The sequence below is a fragment of the Nerophis lumbriciformis genome, linkage group LG14, assembly GCF_033978685.3.
Source record: "Nerophis lumbriciformis linkage group LG14, RoL_Nlum_v2.1, whole genome shotgun sequence".
NCBI lineage: Eukaryota > Metazoa > Chordata > Actinopteri > Syngnathiformes > Syngnathidae > Nerophis > Nerophis lumbriciformis.
Window position 1 is genome coordinate 27,964,115 of NC_084561.2, and position 20,663 is coordinate 27,984,777.

A 20,663-nucleotide genomic window follows, 5' to 3' on the forward strand; every position below is an offset into this window, starting at 1 on the left:
ACAGGATCATTAAAAGACCCGTAAAACAGAAGCTGGCTCTTGGATGACGCAAGGCGTAATTAGAGAGGCAGTTGTTTGTCATTAAGTCTCGCTAACAGCCCCTCCTCATTATTGTGGCTAAATACTTGGGTGATCAAACAGGTTGGATCTTTAATGAGTTGGTGAGGGGAAATACAATTAAACAGCATGTGCATTCCTGCATCCAGTTTTTCAGTTCTTGTTAATGATTCAACAATTTAAAGTTGCATAATGTAATTTATCACAGACTTTAAAAAAAAATGGTCTGGTTTATGTGACAACTTTATATAATGAGGGCTGTTGTTTATTCACACCCTTTCAAAGGTGAACTGCACTGTTTTTGGAATTTGCATATGACTGACTAATCATCAACAACCCTTATGTGAGACAAGAATAGTAAAAACAATGCTAGTAAAAGGCGGCTGACAATACAGCTAATGGGGATATGATTTATCCAAACATGCAATATGTGTAATAATGCCTGAAATTATGTATCTTTGTGAGTTTAACTAGAATCATTTGCTTTTGTAAGGTTTTCAAACCCAAAAATTAGTTTTTTACTCAATATGACAGTAATGACCTTAGAATCCTGAGATAATGCGAAAAAAGCAACAAAAAAAATTATTGAAACAAAACTCCTAAACCACACATGCATAATGTTTTCATACTCAAGTTGTCATAATCAATATGACAGTATACTGTCATATTGATTAAAAAACTAAATTTTATGTTTGGAAACCTTACAAATGCACATTTCCAGTAAAACTTACAAAGATACATAAATACGGGTATTTTTTAGACATATTGCATGTGTGGTTTAGGAGTTATTCTTTAAAAAAAATGTATTGCTTTTTTCGCATTATCTCAGGATTCTAAGAACATTATAATGTTCTTAGAATCCTGAGATAATGCGAACAAAGCAATAAAAAAACGTACTCAAACATAATTCCTAAACCAAACAGGCATAATGTCTAAGAAAGCCTGAAATAATGCATCTTTGTGAAAAACGCCTCTAAAATCCATCTCGGAACCTCTAACACTGTTTACATACATTTTGTAAGTATGTACGCTAATTAAGTAACAGGCACATTCATGATAACATGTAATAATTAAAGTGTTTTGGTCATTTTAAGCATTACTTTAACTTCTTTCCTGAGTGCACTGATTTCCACAGAGTGCATAGCAAACATACCTTTTGTTTAGAGATGACCGATAATGGCTTTTTTGCCGATATCCGATATTCCGATATTGTCCAACTCTTATTTACCAATTCCGATATCAACCGATACCGATATGTACAGTCGTGGAATTAACACATATTAAGCCTAATTTTGTTGTGATGCCCCGCTGGATGCATTAAACAATGTAACAAGGTTTTCCAAAATAAATCAACTCAAGTTATGGAAAAAAATGCCAACATGGCACAGCCATATTTATTATTGAAGTCACAAAGTGCATTATTTGTTTTAACATGCCTCAAAACAGCAGCTTGGAATTTGGGACATGCTCTCCCTGAGAGAGCATGGGGAGATTGAGTGGGCGGGGTTGAGGTGTGTGGGGGGGGGGGGGGGGGGTAGCGGGGTGTGTATATTGTAGTGTCCCGTAAGAGTTAGTGCTGCAAGGGGTTCTGGGTATTTGTTCTGTTGTGTTTATGTTGTGTTACGGTGCAGATGTTCTCCCAAAATGTGTTTGTCATTCTTGTTTGCTGAGGGTTCACAGTGTGGCGCATATTTGTAACAGTGTTAAAGTTGTTTATACTGCCACCCTCAGTGTGACCTGTATGGCTGTTGACCAAGTATGCTTTGCCTTCACTTGTGTGTGTGAAAAGCCGTAGATATTATGTGACTGGGCCGGCACGCAAAGGAAGTGCCTTTAAGATGTATTGCCGCTCTGTACATCTCCCTACGTCCGTGTACACAGCGGCGTTTTAAAAAAGTCATACATTTTACTTTTTGAAACCGATACCGATAATTTGGAAACTGATACCGATAATTTCCGATACTACATTTTAAAGCATGTATTGGCCGATAATATCGGCAGTCCGTTATTATCGGACATCCCTACTAGAATCATTTGCTTTTGTAAGGTTTTCAAACACAAAAATTATTTTTTTACTCAATATGACAGTAATGATCTTAGAATCCTGAGATAATGCGAAAAAAGCAATATATATTTTTTTTAAGAATAACTCCTAAACCACACATGCAATATGTCTAAAAAAAAACATATTTATGTATCGTTGTAAGTTTTACTAGAAACATGTGCATTTGTAAGGATTCCAAACATAAAACTTCGTTTTTTAATCAATATGACTGTAATGTTCTTAGAATCCTGAGATAATGCGAAAAAAGCAAAAAAAAAAAATTATTGAAACATAACTCCTAAACCACACATGCATAATGTCTAAAAAACCCTGAAATAGTGCATCTTTGTGAAAAACGCCTCTAAAATCCATCTCGAAACCTCTAACACTGTTTACATACATGTTGTAAGTATGTACGCTAATTAAGTAAAAGGCACATTCATGATAACATGTAATAATTAAAGTGTTTTGGTCATTTTAAGCATTACTTTAACTTCTTTCCTGAGTGCACTGATTTCCACAGAGTGCATAGCAAACATACCTTTTGTTTAGAGATGTTCGATAATGGCTTTTTTGCCGATATCCGATATGTCCAACTCTTAATTACCGATTCCGATATCAACCGATACCGATATATACAGTCATAGAATTAACACATTAGTATGCTTAATTTTGTTGTGATGCCCCACTGGATGCATTAAACAATGTAACAAGGGTTTCCAAAATAAATCAACTCAAGTTATGGAAAAAAATGCCAACATGGCACTGCCATATTTGTTATTGAAGTCACAAAGTGGGGGGGGGGGGGGGGGGGGGGGGTCGCGGGGATAGCGGAGGGTGTATATTGTAGTGTCCCGGAAGAGTTAGTGCTGCAAGGGGTTCTGGGTATTTGTTCTGTTGTGTTTATGTTGTGTTTAGGGATGTTCTCCCTAAATGTGTTTGTCATTCTTGTTTGGTGTGGGTTCACAGTGGGGCGCATATTTGTAACAGTGTTAAAGTTGTTTATACAGCCACCCTCAGTGTGACCTGTATGGCTGTTGACCAAGTATGCGTGCATTCACTTGTATGTATGAAAAGCTGTAGATATTATGTGATTGGGGGCACGCAAAGGCAGTGCCTTTAAGGTTTATTGGCACTCTGTACTTATCCCTACGTCCGTGTACCACTCCGTACAGCGGCGTTTTGAAAATGTTACTTTTTGAAACCGATACCGATAATTTCCGATATTGCATTTTAAAGCATTTATCGGCCGATAATATCAGCAGTCCAATAATATCGGACATCTCAGCTTTTGTTTCTATGCGCTCTGTGAAATCAATGTCTAAAACCCAACAAAGAAAACACTCTCTGTGTTTGCTACTTCTAATGGCAGACTTTGTGAGCGCCTTGGACCATTATCATGAAGCACCATTGACAAATATTTGAAATTAGAATATAAAACAGTGACTTACAATGTTCGCTCTCACTGGGATGCCGACTGATCGGATGGTTTTATCTTTCAGCACTGCTGCTGTCCTTGTGCTGGTAAAATTCAGAATATTTCTCAATCCTCAGATTTAAAAAAAGCTTCCAAGCAGTGCTGTCGGACTTATGCTGTGTTCCTTTTGTTGAGAGCCAAGTTGACAGCCATTTAGTATCAATTTGATAGCATCTGAATTTTCAAAACCAACTCCTCAACTTGGTGCCACAACCTTTTACTATACAGGCGAGATGTATGATTTATAACCTATAAATAAACGTTCACTAACTTAAAGGCAGCGGCTCAAGCTCCTTCTTTCTCTTTATTTCATTACGGGTCGCAACCAACATATTTAGCAGCTTAAGCTAGCTATTAGCTATCCATCCATCCATTTTCTAACGCTTGTCCCTTTTGGGGTCGCGGGGGGTGCTGGAGCCAATCTCAGCTGCTAGTCGCTGGCTATTTGCAGGTGGTCAAAGGAGCAGTGTGAGCAAGGCCATGTGTCACAACGCCAGAAAAGTACCTTATCTTTGTTAACTCTTACAACAACAATGTCACCTACTCAGTGGTCTAGTGGTTTGAGTGTCCACCCTGAGATCGGTAGGTTATGAGTTCAAACCCCGGCCGAGTCATACCAAAGACTATAAAAATGGGACCCATTACGTCCCTGCTTGGCACTCAGCATCAAGGGTTGCAATTGGGGGTTAAATCACCAAAAATGATTCCTGGGCGCGGCCACCGCTGCTGCTCACTGCTCCCCTCACCTCCCAGGGGATGATCAAGGGGATGGGTCAAATGCAGAGGACAAATTTCACCACACCTAGTGTGTGTGTGACAATCATTGGTACTTTAACTTAACTATAGCTTGGTGAATATGCAGGTCACGGAGTGTACAAACCCCGTTTCCATATGAGTTGGGAATTTGTGTTAGATGTAAATATAAACGGAATACAATGATTTGCAAATCATTTTCAACCCATATTCAGTTGAATATGCTACAAAAGACAACATATTTGATGTTCAAACTGATAAACTTTTTTTTTTTGCAAATAATCATTAACTTTAGAATTTGATGCCAGCAACACGTGACAAAGAAGTTGGGAAAGGTGGCAATAAATACTGATAAAGTTGAGGAATGCTCATCAATCACTTATTTGGAACATCCCACAGGTGAAGAGGCAAATTGGGAACAGGTGGGTGCCATGATTGGGTATAAAAGTAGATTCCATGAAATGCTCAGTCATTCACAAACAAGGATAGGGCGAGGGTCACCACTTTGTCAACAAATGCGTGAGCAAATTGTTGAACAGTTTAAGAAAAACCTTTCTCAACCAGCTATTGCAAGGAATTTAGGGATTTCACCATCTACGGTCCGTAATATCATCAAAGGGTTCAGTGAATCTGGAGAAATCACTGCACGTAAGCAGCTAAGCCCAAGACCTTCGATCCCTCAGGCTGTACTGCATTAACAAGCGACATTACTGTGTAAAGGATATCACCACATGGGCTCAGGAACACTTCAGAAACCCACTGTCAGTAACTACAGTTGGTCGCTACATCTGTAAGTGCAAGTTAAAACTCTCCTATGCAAGCCGAAAACCGTTTATCAACAACACCCAGAAACACCGTCCGCTTTGCTGGGCCTGAGCTCATCTAAGATGGACTGATACAAAGTGGAAAAGTGTTCTGTGGTCTGACGAGTCCACATTTCAAATTGTTTTTGGAAACTGTGGACGTGGTGTCCTCCGGACCAAAGAATAAAAGAACCATCCGGATTGTTATAGGCGCAAAGTTGAAAAGCCAGCATCTGTGATGGTATGGGGGTGTATTAGTGCCCAAGACATGGGTAACTTACACATCTGTGAAGGCGCCATTAATGCTGAAAGGTACATACAGGTTTTGGAGCAACATATGTTGCCATCCAAGCAACGTTACCATGGACGCTCCTGCTTATTTCAGCAAGACAATGCCAAGCCACGTGTTACATCAACGTGGCTTTATAGTAAAAGAGTGTGGGTACTAGACTGGCCTGCCTGTAGTCCAGACCTGTCTCCCATTGAAAATGTGTGGCGCATTATGAAGCCTAAAATACCATAACGGAGACCCGGACTGTTGAACAACTTAAGCTGTACATCAAGCAAGAATGGGAAAGAATTCCACCTGAGAAGCTTAAAAAATGTGTCTCCTCAGTTCCCAAACGTTTACTGAGTGTTGTTAAAAGAAAAGGTGATGTAACTCAGTGGTGAACATGCCCTTTCCCAACTACTTTGACACATGTTGCAGCCATGAATTTCTAAGTTAATTATTATTTGCAAAAAAAAAATAAAGTTTATGAGTTTGAACATCAAATATCTTGTCTTTGTAGTGCATTCAATTGAATATGGGTTGAAAAGGATTTGCAAATCATTGTATTCCGTTTATATTTACATCTAACACAATTTCCCAACTCATATGGAAACAGGGTTTGTAAATTAAGCGTTGTTTGCGGGGTTTTTAGCGCACCTTACAGGCGTAAGAGATTAATCCCTCTTACTATCAGTTAGGCCAGGGGTCGGCAACCCGCGGCTACGGAGCCGCATGCGGCTCTTTGATCACTGTGATGCGGCACAGCTGCATACTTGCCGACCCCCCCGATTTTCCCGGGAGACTTCTGGATTTCAGTGCCTCTCGCAGAAAACTCCCGGGATTAATATTCTCCGATTTTCACCCTTACAATAATAATAAGGGCGTGCCATGATGGTGCAGCATTTAACGCCCTCTACAATCTGTATAAACAGCGTGCCAGCCCAGCCCCTTGTTATATGCATCTTCTGCTTGCACACATAAGTGACAGCAAGGCATACTTGGTCAACAGCCACACAGGTTTCACTGACGGTGGCGATATAAAACAACTTTAACACTCTTACTAATAATGCGCCACACTTTGAACCAAAACCAAACAAGAATGACAAACACATTTCGGGAGAACATCTGCACCTTAACACAACATAAACACAACAGAACAAATACCCAGAATCCCATGCAGCCCTGACTCTTCCGGGCTACATTATACACCCCTGCTACCACCAAACCCCCCCCCTCTCGGTGCGTCGGTTGAGGTGGGCGGGGTTTGGTAGCGGGGGTGTATAATGTAGCCCGGAAGAGTTAGGGCTGCATGGGATTCTGGGAATTTGTTCTGTTGTGTTTATGTTGTGTTACGGTGCAGATGTTCTCCTGAAATGTGTTTGTCATTCTTGTTTGGTGTGGGTTCACAGTTTGGCGCATTATTAGTAAGAGTGTTAAGGTTTTTTATACCGTCACCGTCAGTGTAATCTGTGTGGTTGTTGACCAAGTATGCCTTGCTGTCACTTACGTGAGCTAGCAGAAGCCCCATACAACGTGTGGCTCGTCCGGCACGCTGGTTGTAGTGGGCGCTGAATGCTGTACCATCACGACACGTTCGAAAGAACAGTTGCCTTGAAATTTGTAGTCTGCCAGAAATATCGGGAGAGTTGACAAGTATGACGCTGTCTAGCGCCATTCATATTAATCCCGCGGGCTGCACTAACATTCAATTTTGATATTAAGGTGTGGGCCGCGTGTCTGAGACCATTGGTTAATACATAGCACAAAGCAAAAAAAAAAAACTTTGTATGCAGTGTTATTTCATTTTAAATTTCAAAAGATTTTTGTGGCTCCCATTGTTTTCTTTAATTTGTGAAACTGGTCATAATGGCTGCGATGAGGTGGCGACTTGTCCAGGGTGTACCCCGCCTTCCGCCCGATTGTAGCTGAGATAGGATCCAGCGCCCCCCGCGACCCCAAAAGGGAATAAGCGGTAGAAAATGGATGGATGGATGGATGGATGGTCAAAATGGCTCTTTGACTGGTAAAGGTTGCCGACCCCTGAGTTAGGCTGACCATATTCTGAAATCCCAAAAAGAGGACACATATATGCGTGCCAAGGCGGGCAGGTGCAAATTTGACAATGATACTCGAACTTGCTTTATAAATAATATATCTATTTAAATAAAGCATTTTTTTCTCCTCTGTTGACAGCAGTGTTGGCGCTAGGAATTTTCAAAATGGGGTCCCACAGTAAAGTTTTGGGGTCCCACTTTTTTGTAAGCGTTTTGAAAAAAATTTATAAACGTATGCATTATCCTGTTATATCTCACATTCTATATTGTGTTTTGGAAAAAGTTTGTCATAAAAAAAAAAAAATAAAAAAAAAAAAATGTGTATACATATGTAAATGTATTCAGTTATAAATATTCATTCACTTTCTTCTTTCCTTCATGGATCTGAACTTTACCGCTGCTGGTAGTTTTTCCTATGTTTTTATTTAATAAGTTGTAGGTGTATTTATTTCAGTATGAAAGTGTAAAAAGTGTTTTGCTTCGGTCATGAAATGATGATAATGGTGTGCCAGGGCATACATACATTTTATATTTAACGCCTAAATCTCTGGAGTCTACATCAACTTCACATCTATTCCTCATTTCAAAATGTTTTAGTTTTGTTTATGTTGTTTTTTTGTTTGTTCGTTTTCCGCCCTTTTTTTGTCAAACAAAACTATGTTTTTAATGGCAAACACACAAAATATGCAAAATCTTCCACCGAAAATATTTTTCAAAGTGGAATATTTGATGTGAAGTAATCGGAACGTTGGATGGGTCAATAATTCATAATAACATTGATTTTGATTCAATATTATGTTTTGAGCAATGACAGTTTGAAAGAAAAAAAAACAGCTTTGTTTTATTAGTCAACATTGCACGTTTTTCTAAATTACATTTCACCTTTAAGCTTTTTTATTTCACTTTTGTTATGTTTTTGTTTATTTTAATAGTATTTTTAGAATGTGCCGTGGGCCTGTAAAACATTAGCTTTGGCCGCAAATGGCCTCCGGGGCACACTTTTGACACCCCTGCTATAGACAATAAAAAATTTAATCTGATAAATATATGGATAAAAAGCAGAGCCTGGCGACGCATGCGCGTTTATCATAACTCTCTCGCTCTCTCTGTCTCTGCCCATCCCTCACCAATGCTGCTGTGTGTGCACACTTTCACAATTTGTTTTGTTTTTAACCCCTTCTTAACCCTGAACGTACATTGAAAATACAAGCAACCCTAACCCAAAATGCCAGACATTTGAGGCATTTAAGAAACTCCGCCCGGACAGCCCGGACAGCCCCGCAAAAGAGGACATGTCCAGGGAAAAGAGGACGTATGGTCAGTCTATATCAGTTTTTCACTATGAAGAACACACATAAAAGGGAAAGCCTTGTGTGTTCTTGTCTTACATAAAGATTGTGGATGATATGCAACATTTCCCTCAAAAAGTGCATGTTCCCTTTGGGTTCCCTAATCAGTAGGGGGTGATCTCACAATAGGACACAACTGTGGTGTAAGATTAATCAGAATAACGGTGCAAACATGTACTTGCAGGTGTCCAAGTAAGAATAACACTAGCAAGGTGTACAGCACCATTAGTATTATTATGCAAACAAAACAAAATAAATGTGCTTCACGTGGGCTTTTAAAGTACAAAAAGCGCCGTTACACTGTCACCTCAAGTCACACAATGGTTAATAGAATATGTTGCCATGAAAGGATGGTACCAGGATATTCATACACTGATGTCACAGCACTTGGGTTCAGTATCATGCTCCAGCAGGATCATTCTACAGTACACTTCACTATTTTCCACTAAACTTTGTAGTACCAGGAGCCTATGAACAGATGAACAAACAAGCTCCGATACCTCAATCCATGCTTATTCTGTTCAAAATCCTGTGGAGCTGGAGCCTATCATAGCCGACTAATGCAGTGAGTAGTATTAGTAGTGTTCATCAAGGTTCTAATTTAGGCCCCCCAAGTTCAGTCCAAAAACCTTGTGAGAGACTCACATTTTGCAGCAGATTCTTAAAACCACAAGAGTGCTGTCATAGAGATGATCTTTGACTAGCTTTTTTGCAGGTCTGAGGGACCCATTTTTATTTTTCATTAAAGGAAAATGATACAATTAATAAATTTTTTAAACTGAGACTTTCTGTGAAGAACATATATCAGAATACATATTTAATGAACACACACCACACACCCCCCTACAAATTAATATTACCTATAGGATGTCCGGGTCCACTGGACCCGGGGCAATAGAAGTGTGGAAATTGATGTTCTGTGTACCACACACACACACACACACACACACACACACACACACACAGCAGGCCTAGACAGGAGGAGGACAGAGTGTAGGTACATAGAACATCAGAGGGTCAAATGTGCGAGAAAATGAGAGCAGACAGTGTTGACAAACAATGTTGCAACCTTGTGTGGGAGCCGCAGGTGCAGAAACACAAAAGAAGAATCCCTGTGGGATCCAGAAACTGGCAGAGAAATGTTCCGTGCAAAGTTCATATTGTTGTTACAGATGTTTATTGGGATAAAGTAAACATCTGTTCAGTATTTTAACATAAAAGTGTTTGATTGTGAGGCATTAAAAGCCATAAAATGCAACGGGTCCAGCGACCCACAAACGCTGGCTGAGTAACAACAATATGAACATTACACAAGGGTTAAAAACAACAGAGCATTCGTGTACCTCCGACTAAACAAATAGACCGACATCAAATGGTCCTTAGCTTTCTGGAAATGTGTCCCCCAAAACAATTTAGCTGAATATACCTGCACAACGTTATCAATTAAGTTTAGCCTAAAGGAGGTCTGTGCTCTACTCTTGTTATAAATGGTCATTATAGAATTTGAAAAAACAACCTTTTGAAAGGTTCGACTTTTGTACGTTTGGGGATGAGTCGCAAACATGCATCCAACATTAGCAGTTTTGGGTGTAATGCGTTGATTATAATCATAGCGATTTATGACTGCAATACATATTTAGATATATAATACCTGTAATGCGTATTACAAACCCCGTTTCCATGAGTTGGGAAATTGTGTTAGATGTAAATATAAACGGAATACAATGATTTGCAAATCCTTTTCAACCCATATTCAATTAAATGCACTACAAAGACAAGATATTTGATGTTCAAACTCATAAACTTTTTTTTTTTTTTGCAAATAATAATTAACTTACAATTTCATGGCTGCAACACGTGCCAAAGTAGTTGGGAAAGGGCATGTTCACCACTGTGTTACATGGCCTTTCTTTTTAACAACACTCCGTAAACGTTTGGGAACTGAGGAGACACATTTTTTAAGCTTCTCAGGTGGAATTCTTTCCCATTCTTGCTTGATGTACAGCTTAAGTTGTTCAACAGTCCGGGGGTCTCCGTTGTGGTATTTTAGGCTTCATAATGTGCCACACATTTTCAATGGGAGACAGGTCTGGACTACAGGCAGGCCAGTCTAGTACCAACACTCTTTGACTATTGATGTAACACGTGGCTTGGCATTGTCTTGCTGAAATAAGCAGAGGCGTCCATGGTAACGTTGCTGGGATGGCAACATATTTTGCTCCAAAACCTGTATGTACTGTACCTGTCAGCATGAATGGCGCCTTCACAGTCACATGTCTTGGGCACTAATACACCCCCATACCATCACACATGCTGGCTTTTCAACTTTGCGCCTCTAACAATCCGGATGGTTCTTTTCCTCTTTGGTCCGGAGGACACGACGTCCACAGTTTCCAAAAACAATTTGAAATATGGACTCGTCAGACCACAGAACACTTTCCCACTTTGTATCAGTCCATCTTAGATGAGCTCAGGCCCAGCGAAGCCGACGGCGTTTCTGGGTGTTGTTGATAAACGGTTTTCGGCTTGCATAGGAGAGTTTTAACTTGCACTTACAGATGTAGCGACCAACTGTAGTTACTGACAGTGGGTTTCTGAAGTGTTCCTGAGCCCATGTGGTGATATCCTTTACACACTGATGTCGCTTGCTAATGCAGTACAGCCTGAGAGATCGAAGGTCACGGGCTTAGCTGCTTACGTGCAGTGATTTCTCCAGATTCTCTGAACCCTTTGATGATATTACGGACCGTAGATGGTGAAATCCCTAAATTCCTTGCAATAGCTGGTTGAGAAAGGTTTTTCTTAAATTGTTCAACAATTTGCTCACGCATTTGTTGACAAAGTGGTGACCCTCGCCCCATCCTTGTTTGTGAATGACTGAGCATTTCATGGAATCTACTTTTATACCCAATCATAGCACCCACCTGTTCCCAATTTGCCTGTTCACCTGTGGGATGTTCCAAATATTCCTCAACATTATCAGTATTTATTGCCACTTTTCCCAACTTCTTTGTCACGTGTTGCTGGCATCAAATTTTAAAGTTAATGATTATTTGCAAAAAAAAAAAAAATGTTTATCAGTTTGAACATCAAATATGTTGTCTTTGTAGCAAATTCAACTGAATATGGGTTGAAAATGATTTGCAAATCATTGTATTCCGTTTATATTTACATCTAACACAATTTCCCAACTCATGTGGAAACGGGGTTTGTACATTGCCTAATATCTACTCAGCCACACCAGAGCTACATTAATTCAGCTTTGCGAATGACTACCAATGGCCACATGCTTAGACTCAGCCAAGATTTCGCCTCCTTTTCCCTGCAATATGTCACCTGTCTGAGAAACAAATAGGCCAAAATGTCATCTGTCAGGGTGAAAAACTGCCGTTCCCTTCCTACTTATCAAGTCAGATATTCCTTTTCTCTGTGAGGAGTTCAGGCTGCATAATGCCTATAAATGAGCCGTTATGGGAATTATTAATGCAGGATTACGGTGACAGGTGAATGAAGACCATAGAGCTGGGGGAAAAAAATCCCATTGAATTATTTCAACGGTGTTCAGCCAAAAGGGTATCAAGGAATACAAAATAGTAGCAAACATCTGCTGTGCCATTATAAGAAAAACGCAGTGTGATGATGATTCAACTGTTCCCATGACGACAGTGGGCAAAATCATCACCGTGGGATGACGCTATTTCCATAAACACATTACGCATATATACACAAATTCCATACTTTGAGGGCTTTCTGAGCGGGTTCACTGGAGCCGATGACAATGAGACCTGGCCCCCCCATGCTGCAGAAGCTCTTCAGGTGCAGGCCTTCCACCACGGGTACAGTAGACACAGCATAGTCCTGTAAGACAACCATATAGGAACAATTTGGATTAATAATTGGCCCTAGTGTGTGAATGTGAGTGTGTATGTTGTCTGTCTATCTGTGTTGGCCCTGCGATGAGGTAGCGACTTGTCCAGGGTGTACGCCGCCTTCCGCTCTAATGCAGCTGAGATAGGCTCCAGCACCCCCCGCGACCCCAAAAGGGACAAGCGGTAGAAAATGGATCGATGGATAACTTTTCTCTTGGCATACTGTCTCATCTCAAATAGAAATCTAGATAAACTGACTCAAACATGAGCTTTAATGTGAAGTCTGCCATGAACTGAATGGAATTCCTCCAGTAGAACTATAGATAGAACTATTTACTGTATCACCAACAATGCCTTATAATTCTGTGTGCTACAGCGTATTTAAAAACAGGATATATGCCTGAAAAGTATAAATAATCGCACAACTTAAGAGGCTAGAGTTATTTGTGGAATATCAATCGCAAAAGTCTGAAATGGCCTATTTTCTTTGTAAGCGGCATCAACATGATCATCACTGCACATGAAAGAGCTCTGAGCAAAGGCACACATCATTGCAATGAAACACTCCAAGAATAACAAGTCCAAGTGCAACATTCTCATATAATGCTTATATTACAGATGTCCGATAATATCGGCCGATAAATGCGTTAAAATGTAATATCGGAAATTATCGGTATCGTTTTTTTTGTTATATAGCTTTACGGTATAGCTCGGTTGGTAGAGTGACCGTGCCAGCAACTTGAGGGTTCCAGGTTCGATCCCCGCTTCCGCCATCCTAGTCACTGCCGTTGTGTCCTTGGGCAAGACACTTTACCCACCTGCTCCCAGTGCCACCCACACTGGTTTAAATGTAACTTAGATATTGAGTTTCACTATGTAAAGCGCTTTGAGTCACTTGAGAAAAAGCGCTATATAAATGTAATTCACTTCACACTTCACACTATTATCGGTATCATTCTTTTTTTTTTTTTATTAAATCAACATAAAAAACACAAGATACACTTACAATTAGTGCACCAACCCAAAAAACCTCCCTCCCCCATTTACACTCATTCACACTCATTCACACAAAAGGGTTGTTTCTTTCTGTTATTAATATTCTGGTTCCTACATTATATATCAATATATATCAATACAGTCTGCAAGGGATACAGTCCGTAAGCACACATGATTGTGCGTGCTGCTGGTCCACTAATAGTACTAACCTTTAACAGTTAATTTTACTCATTTTCATTAATTACTAGTTTCTATATTTTTATATTGTTTTACTTTCTTTTTTATTCAAGAAAATGTTTTTAATTTATTAATTTAAAAAAAGTACCTTATCTTCACTGTACCTGGTTGACCAAATTAGGCATAATAATGTGTTAATTCCACGACTGCATATATCGGTTGATATCGGTATCGGTTGATATCGGTATCGGTAATTAAAGAGTTGGACAATATCGGAATATCGGCAAAAAGCCATTATCGGACATCCCTAGCTGTAATATAAAAGTTGAACCTAATGTGATTTGATGAATTTGTTATTGTTATTGGAAAACAAATACTGTATTAATGTTTTACTCGTTTTTTACTGCACAGACTTAAAAGTAGACACTATATGGCAGTGAACGCACATATTCAGAGCTCAATGTCCTATTAAAAAGTTACATTTAAAGTACAACTGATAATCACACACACACTAGGTGTGGTGAAATCACCCTCAACCCCAACGACCCCTCCCGCCCCCCATATGTACGTATTTACAGTAATAGTCATACCAAAGACTATAAAAATGGGACCCATAACCTCCCTGATTGGCACTCAGCATCAAAGATTGGAATTGGGGGTTAAATCACCAAAACGATTCCTGAGCACGGCCACCGCTGCTGCTCACTGCTCCCCTCACCTCCCAGGGGGTGGAACAAGGGGATGGGTCAAATGCAGAGGTTCATTTCACCACATCTAGTGTGTGTGACGATCAGTGGTACTTTAACTTTTTAACTTTTATTAAATACATAAATAAACACTAAAGTTCTCTTGAATAAATAGTTACGTAGTTCATGGTCCACATTATGAGATGAAAAAAATTATCTCATTTTTTAACAAGGTTCAAGATGTTTATCAGTATTCTTTTTCTTTGTTTTTTGTGAACACTTTGAGTTCAAACAGTTTAGGGTCATGTTGGTACTAGTTTGACTTGTATGCTTAATCCATTCCATAATTGAAGTCCACATACAGATATGCTAAAGGTATAGTTTCAAAATGATTCTAAATCTTGCACAAGAGGTTACATAATATGTAGCGTGTGGAAAGCAGAGTCTTCTTTCTTTCTCTACCTTCAGTTTCATAGATTTATTGGACTAAAGGAAATATCCCCCCTCTACACAAATTGATTAATGGGGCCTTTGAAAGGCCTCTGAACCAGTGCCTGTCAAAAACTGTATGTACTGTATTCTCCATCCTTTCTCAAGGTTATCCAGGGTCACAGCCAAAGCACATCCAAGATGACTTACTGTCGGGTGAAAGGTATACTTGAAAGAAGAAAGCAAGTGGCACGTGGATGGGAGAAAGACACAATGGGTGGAGAACAAACGAGAGAGACCGGACTGAGGAAGAGATTAATGGAGGCGGAAATGGAATTAGAGAGAGAGACAAGTAAAATTGAATCAGAGAAACAAAATGGATGACCAAATCATGCTGTCATTTTCGTGGCCCATGAGGATTAATAACGTATTTTTCTGCTCCGTTCGTGATGTTTTGACTCGATATTTATGGGATCTATGAGGAGGCAAGAAAAGACAGGATATCACATTATTATGTTAACATGGTTGTGTTTAGTGAAAAGCGCAATTCATGAGCGTCATTAAAGGTACGTTTTTATTGAAAAGGTTTTGATCCTGTTAATAATGTTTTTACCTACACCTTTACATTCAAAACATTTAAAACATTCAATATGCTCATACAACACTTAAAACCTTTAGCATATCAGTATGTGGAATTACTTTATGGAACGGATTAACCAAAGAAATCAGACAAAGCAACAATATGATTCAGACTGTTCAAACTAACGAACATTTTGAACCCATTTTTTTATTTCTTTTAAGATAAATATTATTTATGTATTTAATATGTGTTTACTTACTACGGTATATTTTTTATGTATTATTTATTTATTCACTGTTCTGTTACAGAGAACAAGGACATGGGATAAAATTGCTATGGAATGAAAAGGGGTAGGATTAAATAAGCTCAGCTTCTTCCTACTCGTTTCCAGTTACAACTGGAAATATGTGATGCATTAAATTGTATCGTATGCATGTTCGAAATAAACTGAAACCGAAACTGAACTGAACTGAACTGAACTGAACTGAACTGAACTGAACCTTTACTCAGTCGTTCATTAAAGGACACATACTGTCCAGAGAACCGATATTTCACTATCAAGTTCTCTTTGTGTTGCACCAACATTTTCCTATACAAGTGATGGGCAAACTTTTTGGCACAGGGGCCACATTGGCTTTTGGAAATTTGACAGACGGGCCGGGCGAGCATATGATGCATTTCAAAGCATTCATCTTTTGGATCTGCTCAGTGGCCTTGGGGTTAGAGTGTCCGCCCTGAGATTGGTAGGTCGTGAGTTCAAACCCCGGCCGAGTCATAGCAAAGACTATAAAAATGGGACCCGTTACCTCCCTGCTTGGAGATTCTAACCCTGAATCACCAAAATGATTCCCGAGCGCGCCCACCGCTGCTGCTCAATGCTACCCTCACCTCCCAGGGGGTGGAACAAGAGGATGGGTCAAATGCAGAGGGTAATTTCACCACACTTAGTGTGTGTGTGTGTGTGACTATCAGTGGTACTTTAACTTTAACAGTAGGGTTCTTAAACAGGGGCTGTTTTAATCATAATACATCTATTTTCAATAATATCATATCAGAACATCAAATAAACATACAAATCGTATTTAAGGGTAACTTACATTCTTTTTTAGTGGGAGCAGTGTTGTTGATCACCTTTTTTTGCCAATGCGTCAAAGTCTTGTATCAGTGTTTTTGATTGATTGATTGAGACTTTTATTAGTAGGTTGCACAGTGAAGTACATATTCCGTACAATTGACCACTAAATGGTAACACCCGATTAAGTTTTTCAACTTGTTTAAGTCGGGGTCCACTTAAATTGATTCATGATACAGATATATACTATCAAATGTATACTATCATCATAATACAGTCATCACACAAGATAATCATCAGGGTGTATACATTGAATTATTTACATTATTTACAATTCGGGGTGTGGAGGGGGGGGGGGGGGTGTAGGTTTGGTTGTTATTATCAGTCATCAACAATTGAGAACAGAGAAATGGATATTGAAACAGTGTAGGTCTGACTTGGTAGGATATGTACAGCAAGTAGTGGACATAGAGAGAGAGAGAGAGAGATCAGAAGGCATAAGAAAAGTATCTACATTTGATTGTTTACATTTGATTATTAACAATCCAGGGAGGGTGTTAGTTTAGGGTTGAAGTTGCCTGGAGGTGTACTTTTATTGCGGTTTTGAAGGAGGATAGAGATGCCCTTTCTTTTATACCTGTTGGGAGTGCATTCCACATTGATGTGGCATAGAAAGAGAATGAGTTAAGACCTTTGTTAGATCGGAATCTGGGTTTAACGTGGTTAGTGGAGCTCCCCCTGGTGTTGTGGTTATGGTGGTCATTATATCATTATATGTTAAGGAAGTAGTTTGACATGTACTTCGGTATCAGGGAGGTGTAGCGGATTTTATAGACTAGGCTCAGTGCAAGTTGTTTTGCTCTGTCCTCCACCCTGAGCCAGCTCACTTTGGAGAAGTGGGTAGGAGTGAGGTGGGATCTGGGGTGGAGGTCGAGAAGTAATCTGACTAGCTTGTTCTGGGATGTTTGGAGTTTAGAGTTGAGGGTTTTGGAGGTGCTAGGGTTGTTGTGGCAATTCTCAAAACAGATCTTTGCTCAATTCTGTTTTAATATTTGGCGGGCCGGATTAAAGGCACCAACGGGCCGGATGTGGCCTGTGGGCCGTAGTTTGCCCATCCCTGTATACTGTCGCTGTTATCAAATGGAAAGTTTGAGGTGAGAAACACTATTGAATTCAAGACAGGATTTGAAAAGTACAAAGGTGGTGTCTGTGTGAGAGTCAATAAAGGTAACATTTATTTTAAATGTTCATTTAATTATTTCACCATTGTTTTCCACATGCAGAACTATAACTATGCTCTATAAAATATGCTTTGTGTCAATATATTTGTCTGTCTGGACCGAATTCATTAAGAGAAGTGGGCAGCAGCCTGATAGTGAATTAAAAAGAAAACTGACAAACGCATTGACACATGGTCATGGACGAGCTTAACTCCTGATATCTATGTGTCCCCATTTCTGAGTGAGTGTGCTAAATTATTCACCATGGACTTTAAAATAGGTTTAGGGCAATATATCAGTGTTGTGTTACAGATTGTGGATGACTGTTCTCTTAACTTCTGATCCTTGGTCACCCGGGTCATCAGAATATCTTTGCTTTAATGATGAATCATCTCACCTTAAAGGCATCAGCGAGGATCTCTGCTCCTCTTTGATTGGTCCGTTTGGAAAGGCCTACAAAGAACTCTCGGCCTGCAGGTTGAAACAATTATCAGTAATGCTAAAGAAAAACATTTCAATAATGCCAATAAATTCTTGAACCAGTTTATTATAAGGAATGGCTTAGACCAGTAGTGCACAGTTGTAGCAAGGTCTACAAAGGAATGGTTTGTTGAGTTTGGTTTGGAAGAACTTGACAGCCCTGAACTCAACTCAATCATAATGTAATAGCCTGTGTCTCTATGATTTCTTATAAGTTGCATAAAATACATCTTCCAAGTAAAACAATGATCCCTAAAAAAACTCAATTAGCTAATCACTGCAGTTGCCACGTCCAACGGTGGCCAACATGGCAGCACACAAAAGGAGAACTCTGAATACATGGCATGCACCATTGAGCCCAGGGACCGGCTCCCAATGTAACAGCTGAGGCTTTACAAAATGTACCATTTACTGGTCCATGCCAGTAAAAAAACATATATTTTAAAGCCTCCCTGTGTGAAACCTAGAAACGAAAGCACAGCCCTGTTGTCTAGAAACCCAATTAATTATGCGATTTCCCAAGTGGGCTTCGTAGTGGTAAAGACATTAACCCACATTTTAACCACTGAATTTAATGTACAAAAAGACTCTTGATTCCCAGTCTTCTTAAATGACGCCGGAGAAGTAAAAGGCCCTTTTGGTACGAGTCCAATTCCCGTTTATTTGATTTGATCATGCAGTATGCTAGGCAATGCTTTTACAACAGATTATGTTCAGACGAAATTCAACTCGGTGTGCGGAGGCACAGGGTCACCGAGGTCACACTGTGGAATGTTTTTTGGAAAATTCTAAACACAAACTCTTCCCTTTAAACACGCAATGGTATGCTATAGGTAATTGAATTGGCTGGAAGGAACTGAGTCATGTGCAAAGCTACAGGTCATTCATAATCACATCACATTCAGCAGTATGCATTGGTTATAAAATAATAATAATATCGGACCGCTGACAAATGATGCAGAGCTCCCCAGCATGTTGAAGTTTGATAATGATGCCCTTATCAGCAGAAAAAAAGAATATCGGTTTTTATCGGTTGATAATAACGGCCGTCCGATTGTACCAGACATCCCTAATTTTGTGCTTAACATTTGTTTGTGAACACGGATAAGTATGAAAATACTTTTTCTGATTCTCAGAAAAAACTGTGGTTGTGTCACCAACATAAAATCCATCGAATTCCTATTAAAGGTGAAATGTAATGGTGTCAACATTTTTGGCCTCCGATTCCAATCCGATTTCTGGTCCCGATCCGATACTTTGACAATAAATTATACAACTGAAAATGTTTATAGCAAGTAACATACATTAAAAATACATTTTTATATAGGGTTCTTTTTTTTTAGAATTTAGAATTTGCTAGTGTTGTTGTAAATTACAAAATGTACCGTATTTTCCGCACTATAAGGCGCACCGGATTATAAGGCGCACCTTCAATGAATGGCCTATTTTAAAACGCTGTTCATATATAAGGCGCACCGCATTATAAGGAGCATAGAATAGACGCTACAGTAGAGGCTGGGGTTACGTTATGCATCCCGTAGTTGCGAGACCTGTTGTGGCTCAATATTGGTCCATATATAAGGCGCACCGCATTATAAGGCGCACCGCATTATAAGGTGCATAGAATAGACGCTACAGTAGAGGCTCGGGTTACGTTATGCATCCCGTAGTTGCGAGACCTGTCGTGGCTCAATATTGGTCCATATATAAGGCGCACCGCATTATAAGGCGCACCGCATTATAAGGCGCATAGAATAGACGCTACAGTAGAGGCTTGGGTTACGTTATGCATCCCGTAGTTGTGAGACCTGTTGTGGCTCAATATTGGTCCATATATAAGGCGCACCGCATTATAAGGCGCATAGAATAGACGCTACAGTAGAGGCTTGGGTTACGTTATGCATCCCGTAGTTGTGAGACCTGTTGTGGCTCAATATTGGTCCATATATAAGGCGCACCGCATTATAAGGCGCACCGCATTATAAGGCGCATAGAATAGACGCTACAGTAGAGGCTGGGGTTACGTAATGCATCCCGTAGTTGCGAGACCTGTTGTGGCTCAATATTGGTCCATATATAAAGCGCACCGCATTATAAGGCACATAGAATAGACGCTACAGTAGAGGCTGGGGTTACGTTATGCATCCCGTAGTTGCGAGACCTGTTGTGGCTCAATATTGGTCCATATATAAGGCGCACCACATTATAAGGCGCACCGCATTATAAGGCGCATAGAATAGACGCTACAGTAGAGGCTGGGGTTACGTTATGTATCCCGTAGTTGCGAGACCTGTCGTGGCTCAATATTGGTCCATATATAAGGCGCACCGCATTATAAGGCGGACC

The 20,663-nt window shown here is 39.8% G+C and overlaps 1 protein-coding gene across 2 annotated transcripts in view; it reads right to left on the reverse strand.

The window, feature by feature from the left end:
• The window catches only part of ddah1 (dimethylarginine dimethylaminohydrolase 1), a 188,655-nt gene that overhangs the window by 41,375 nt on the left and 126,617 nt on the right, over positions 1-20,663 (reverse strand). For both annotated transcript variants that reach the window (XM_072914693.1, XM_061975677.2), the window contains 2 exons: positions 18,235-18,308; positions 12,547-12,666 (listed from right to left, as the gene is read on the reverse strand). In XM_072914693.1, the coding sequence (XP_072770794.1) occupies positions 12,547-12,666; positions 18,235-18,308 (194 nt within the window). The remainder of the gene's footprint in view (positions 1-12,546; positions 12,667-18,234; positions 18,309-20,663) is intronic.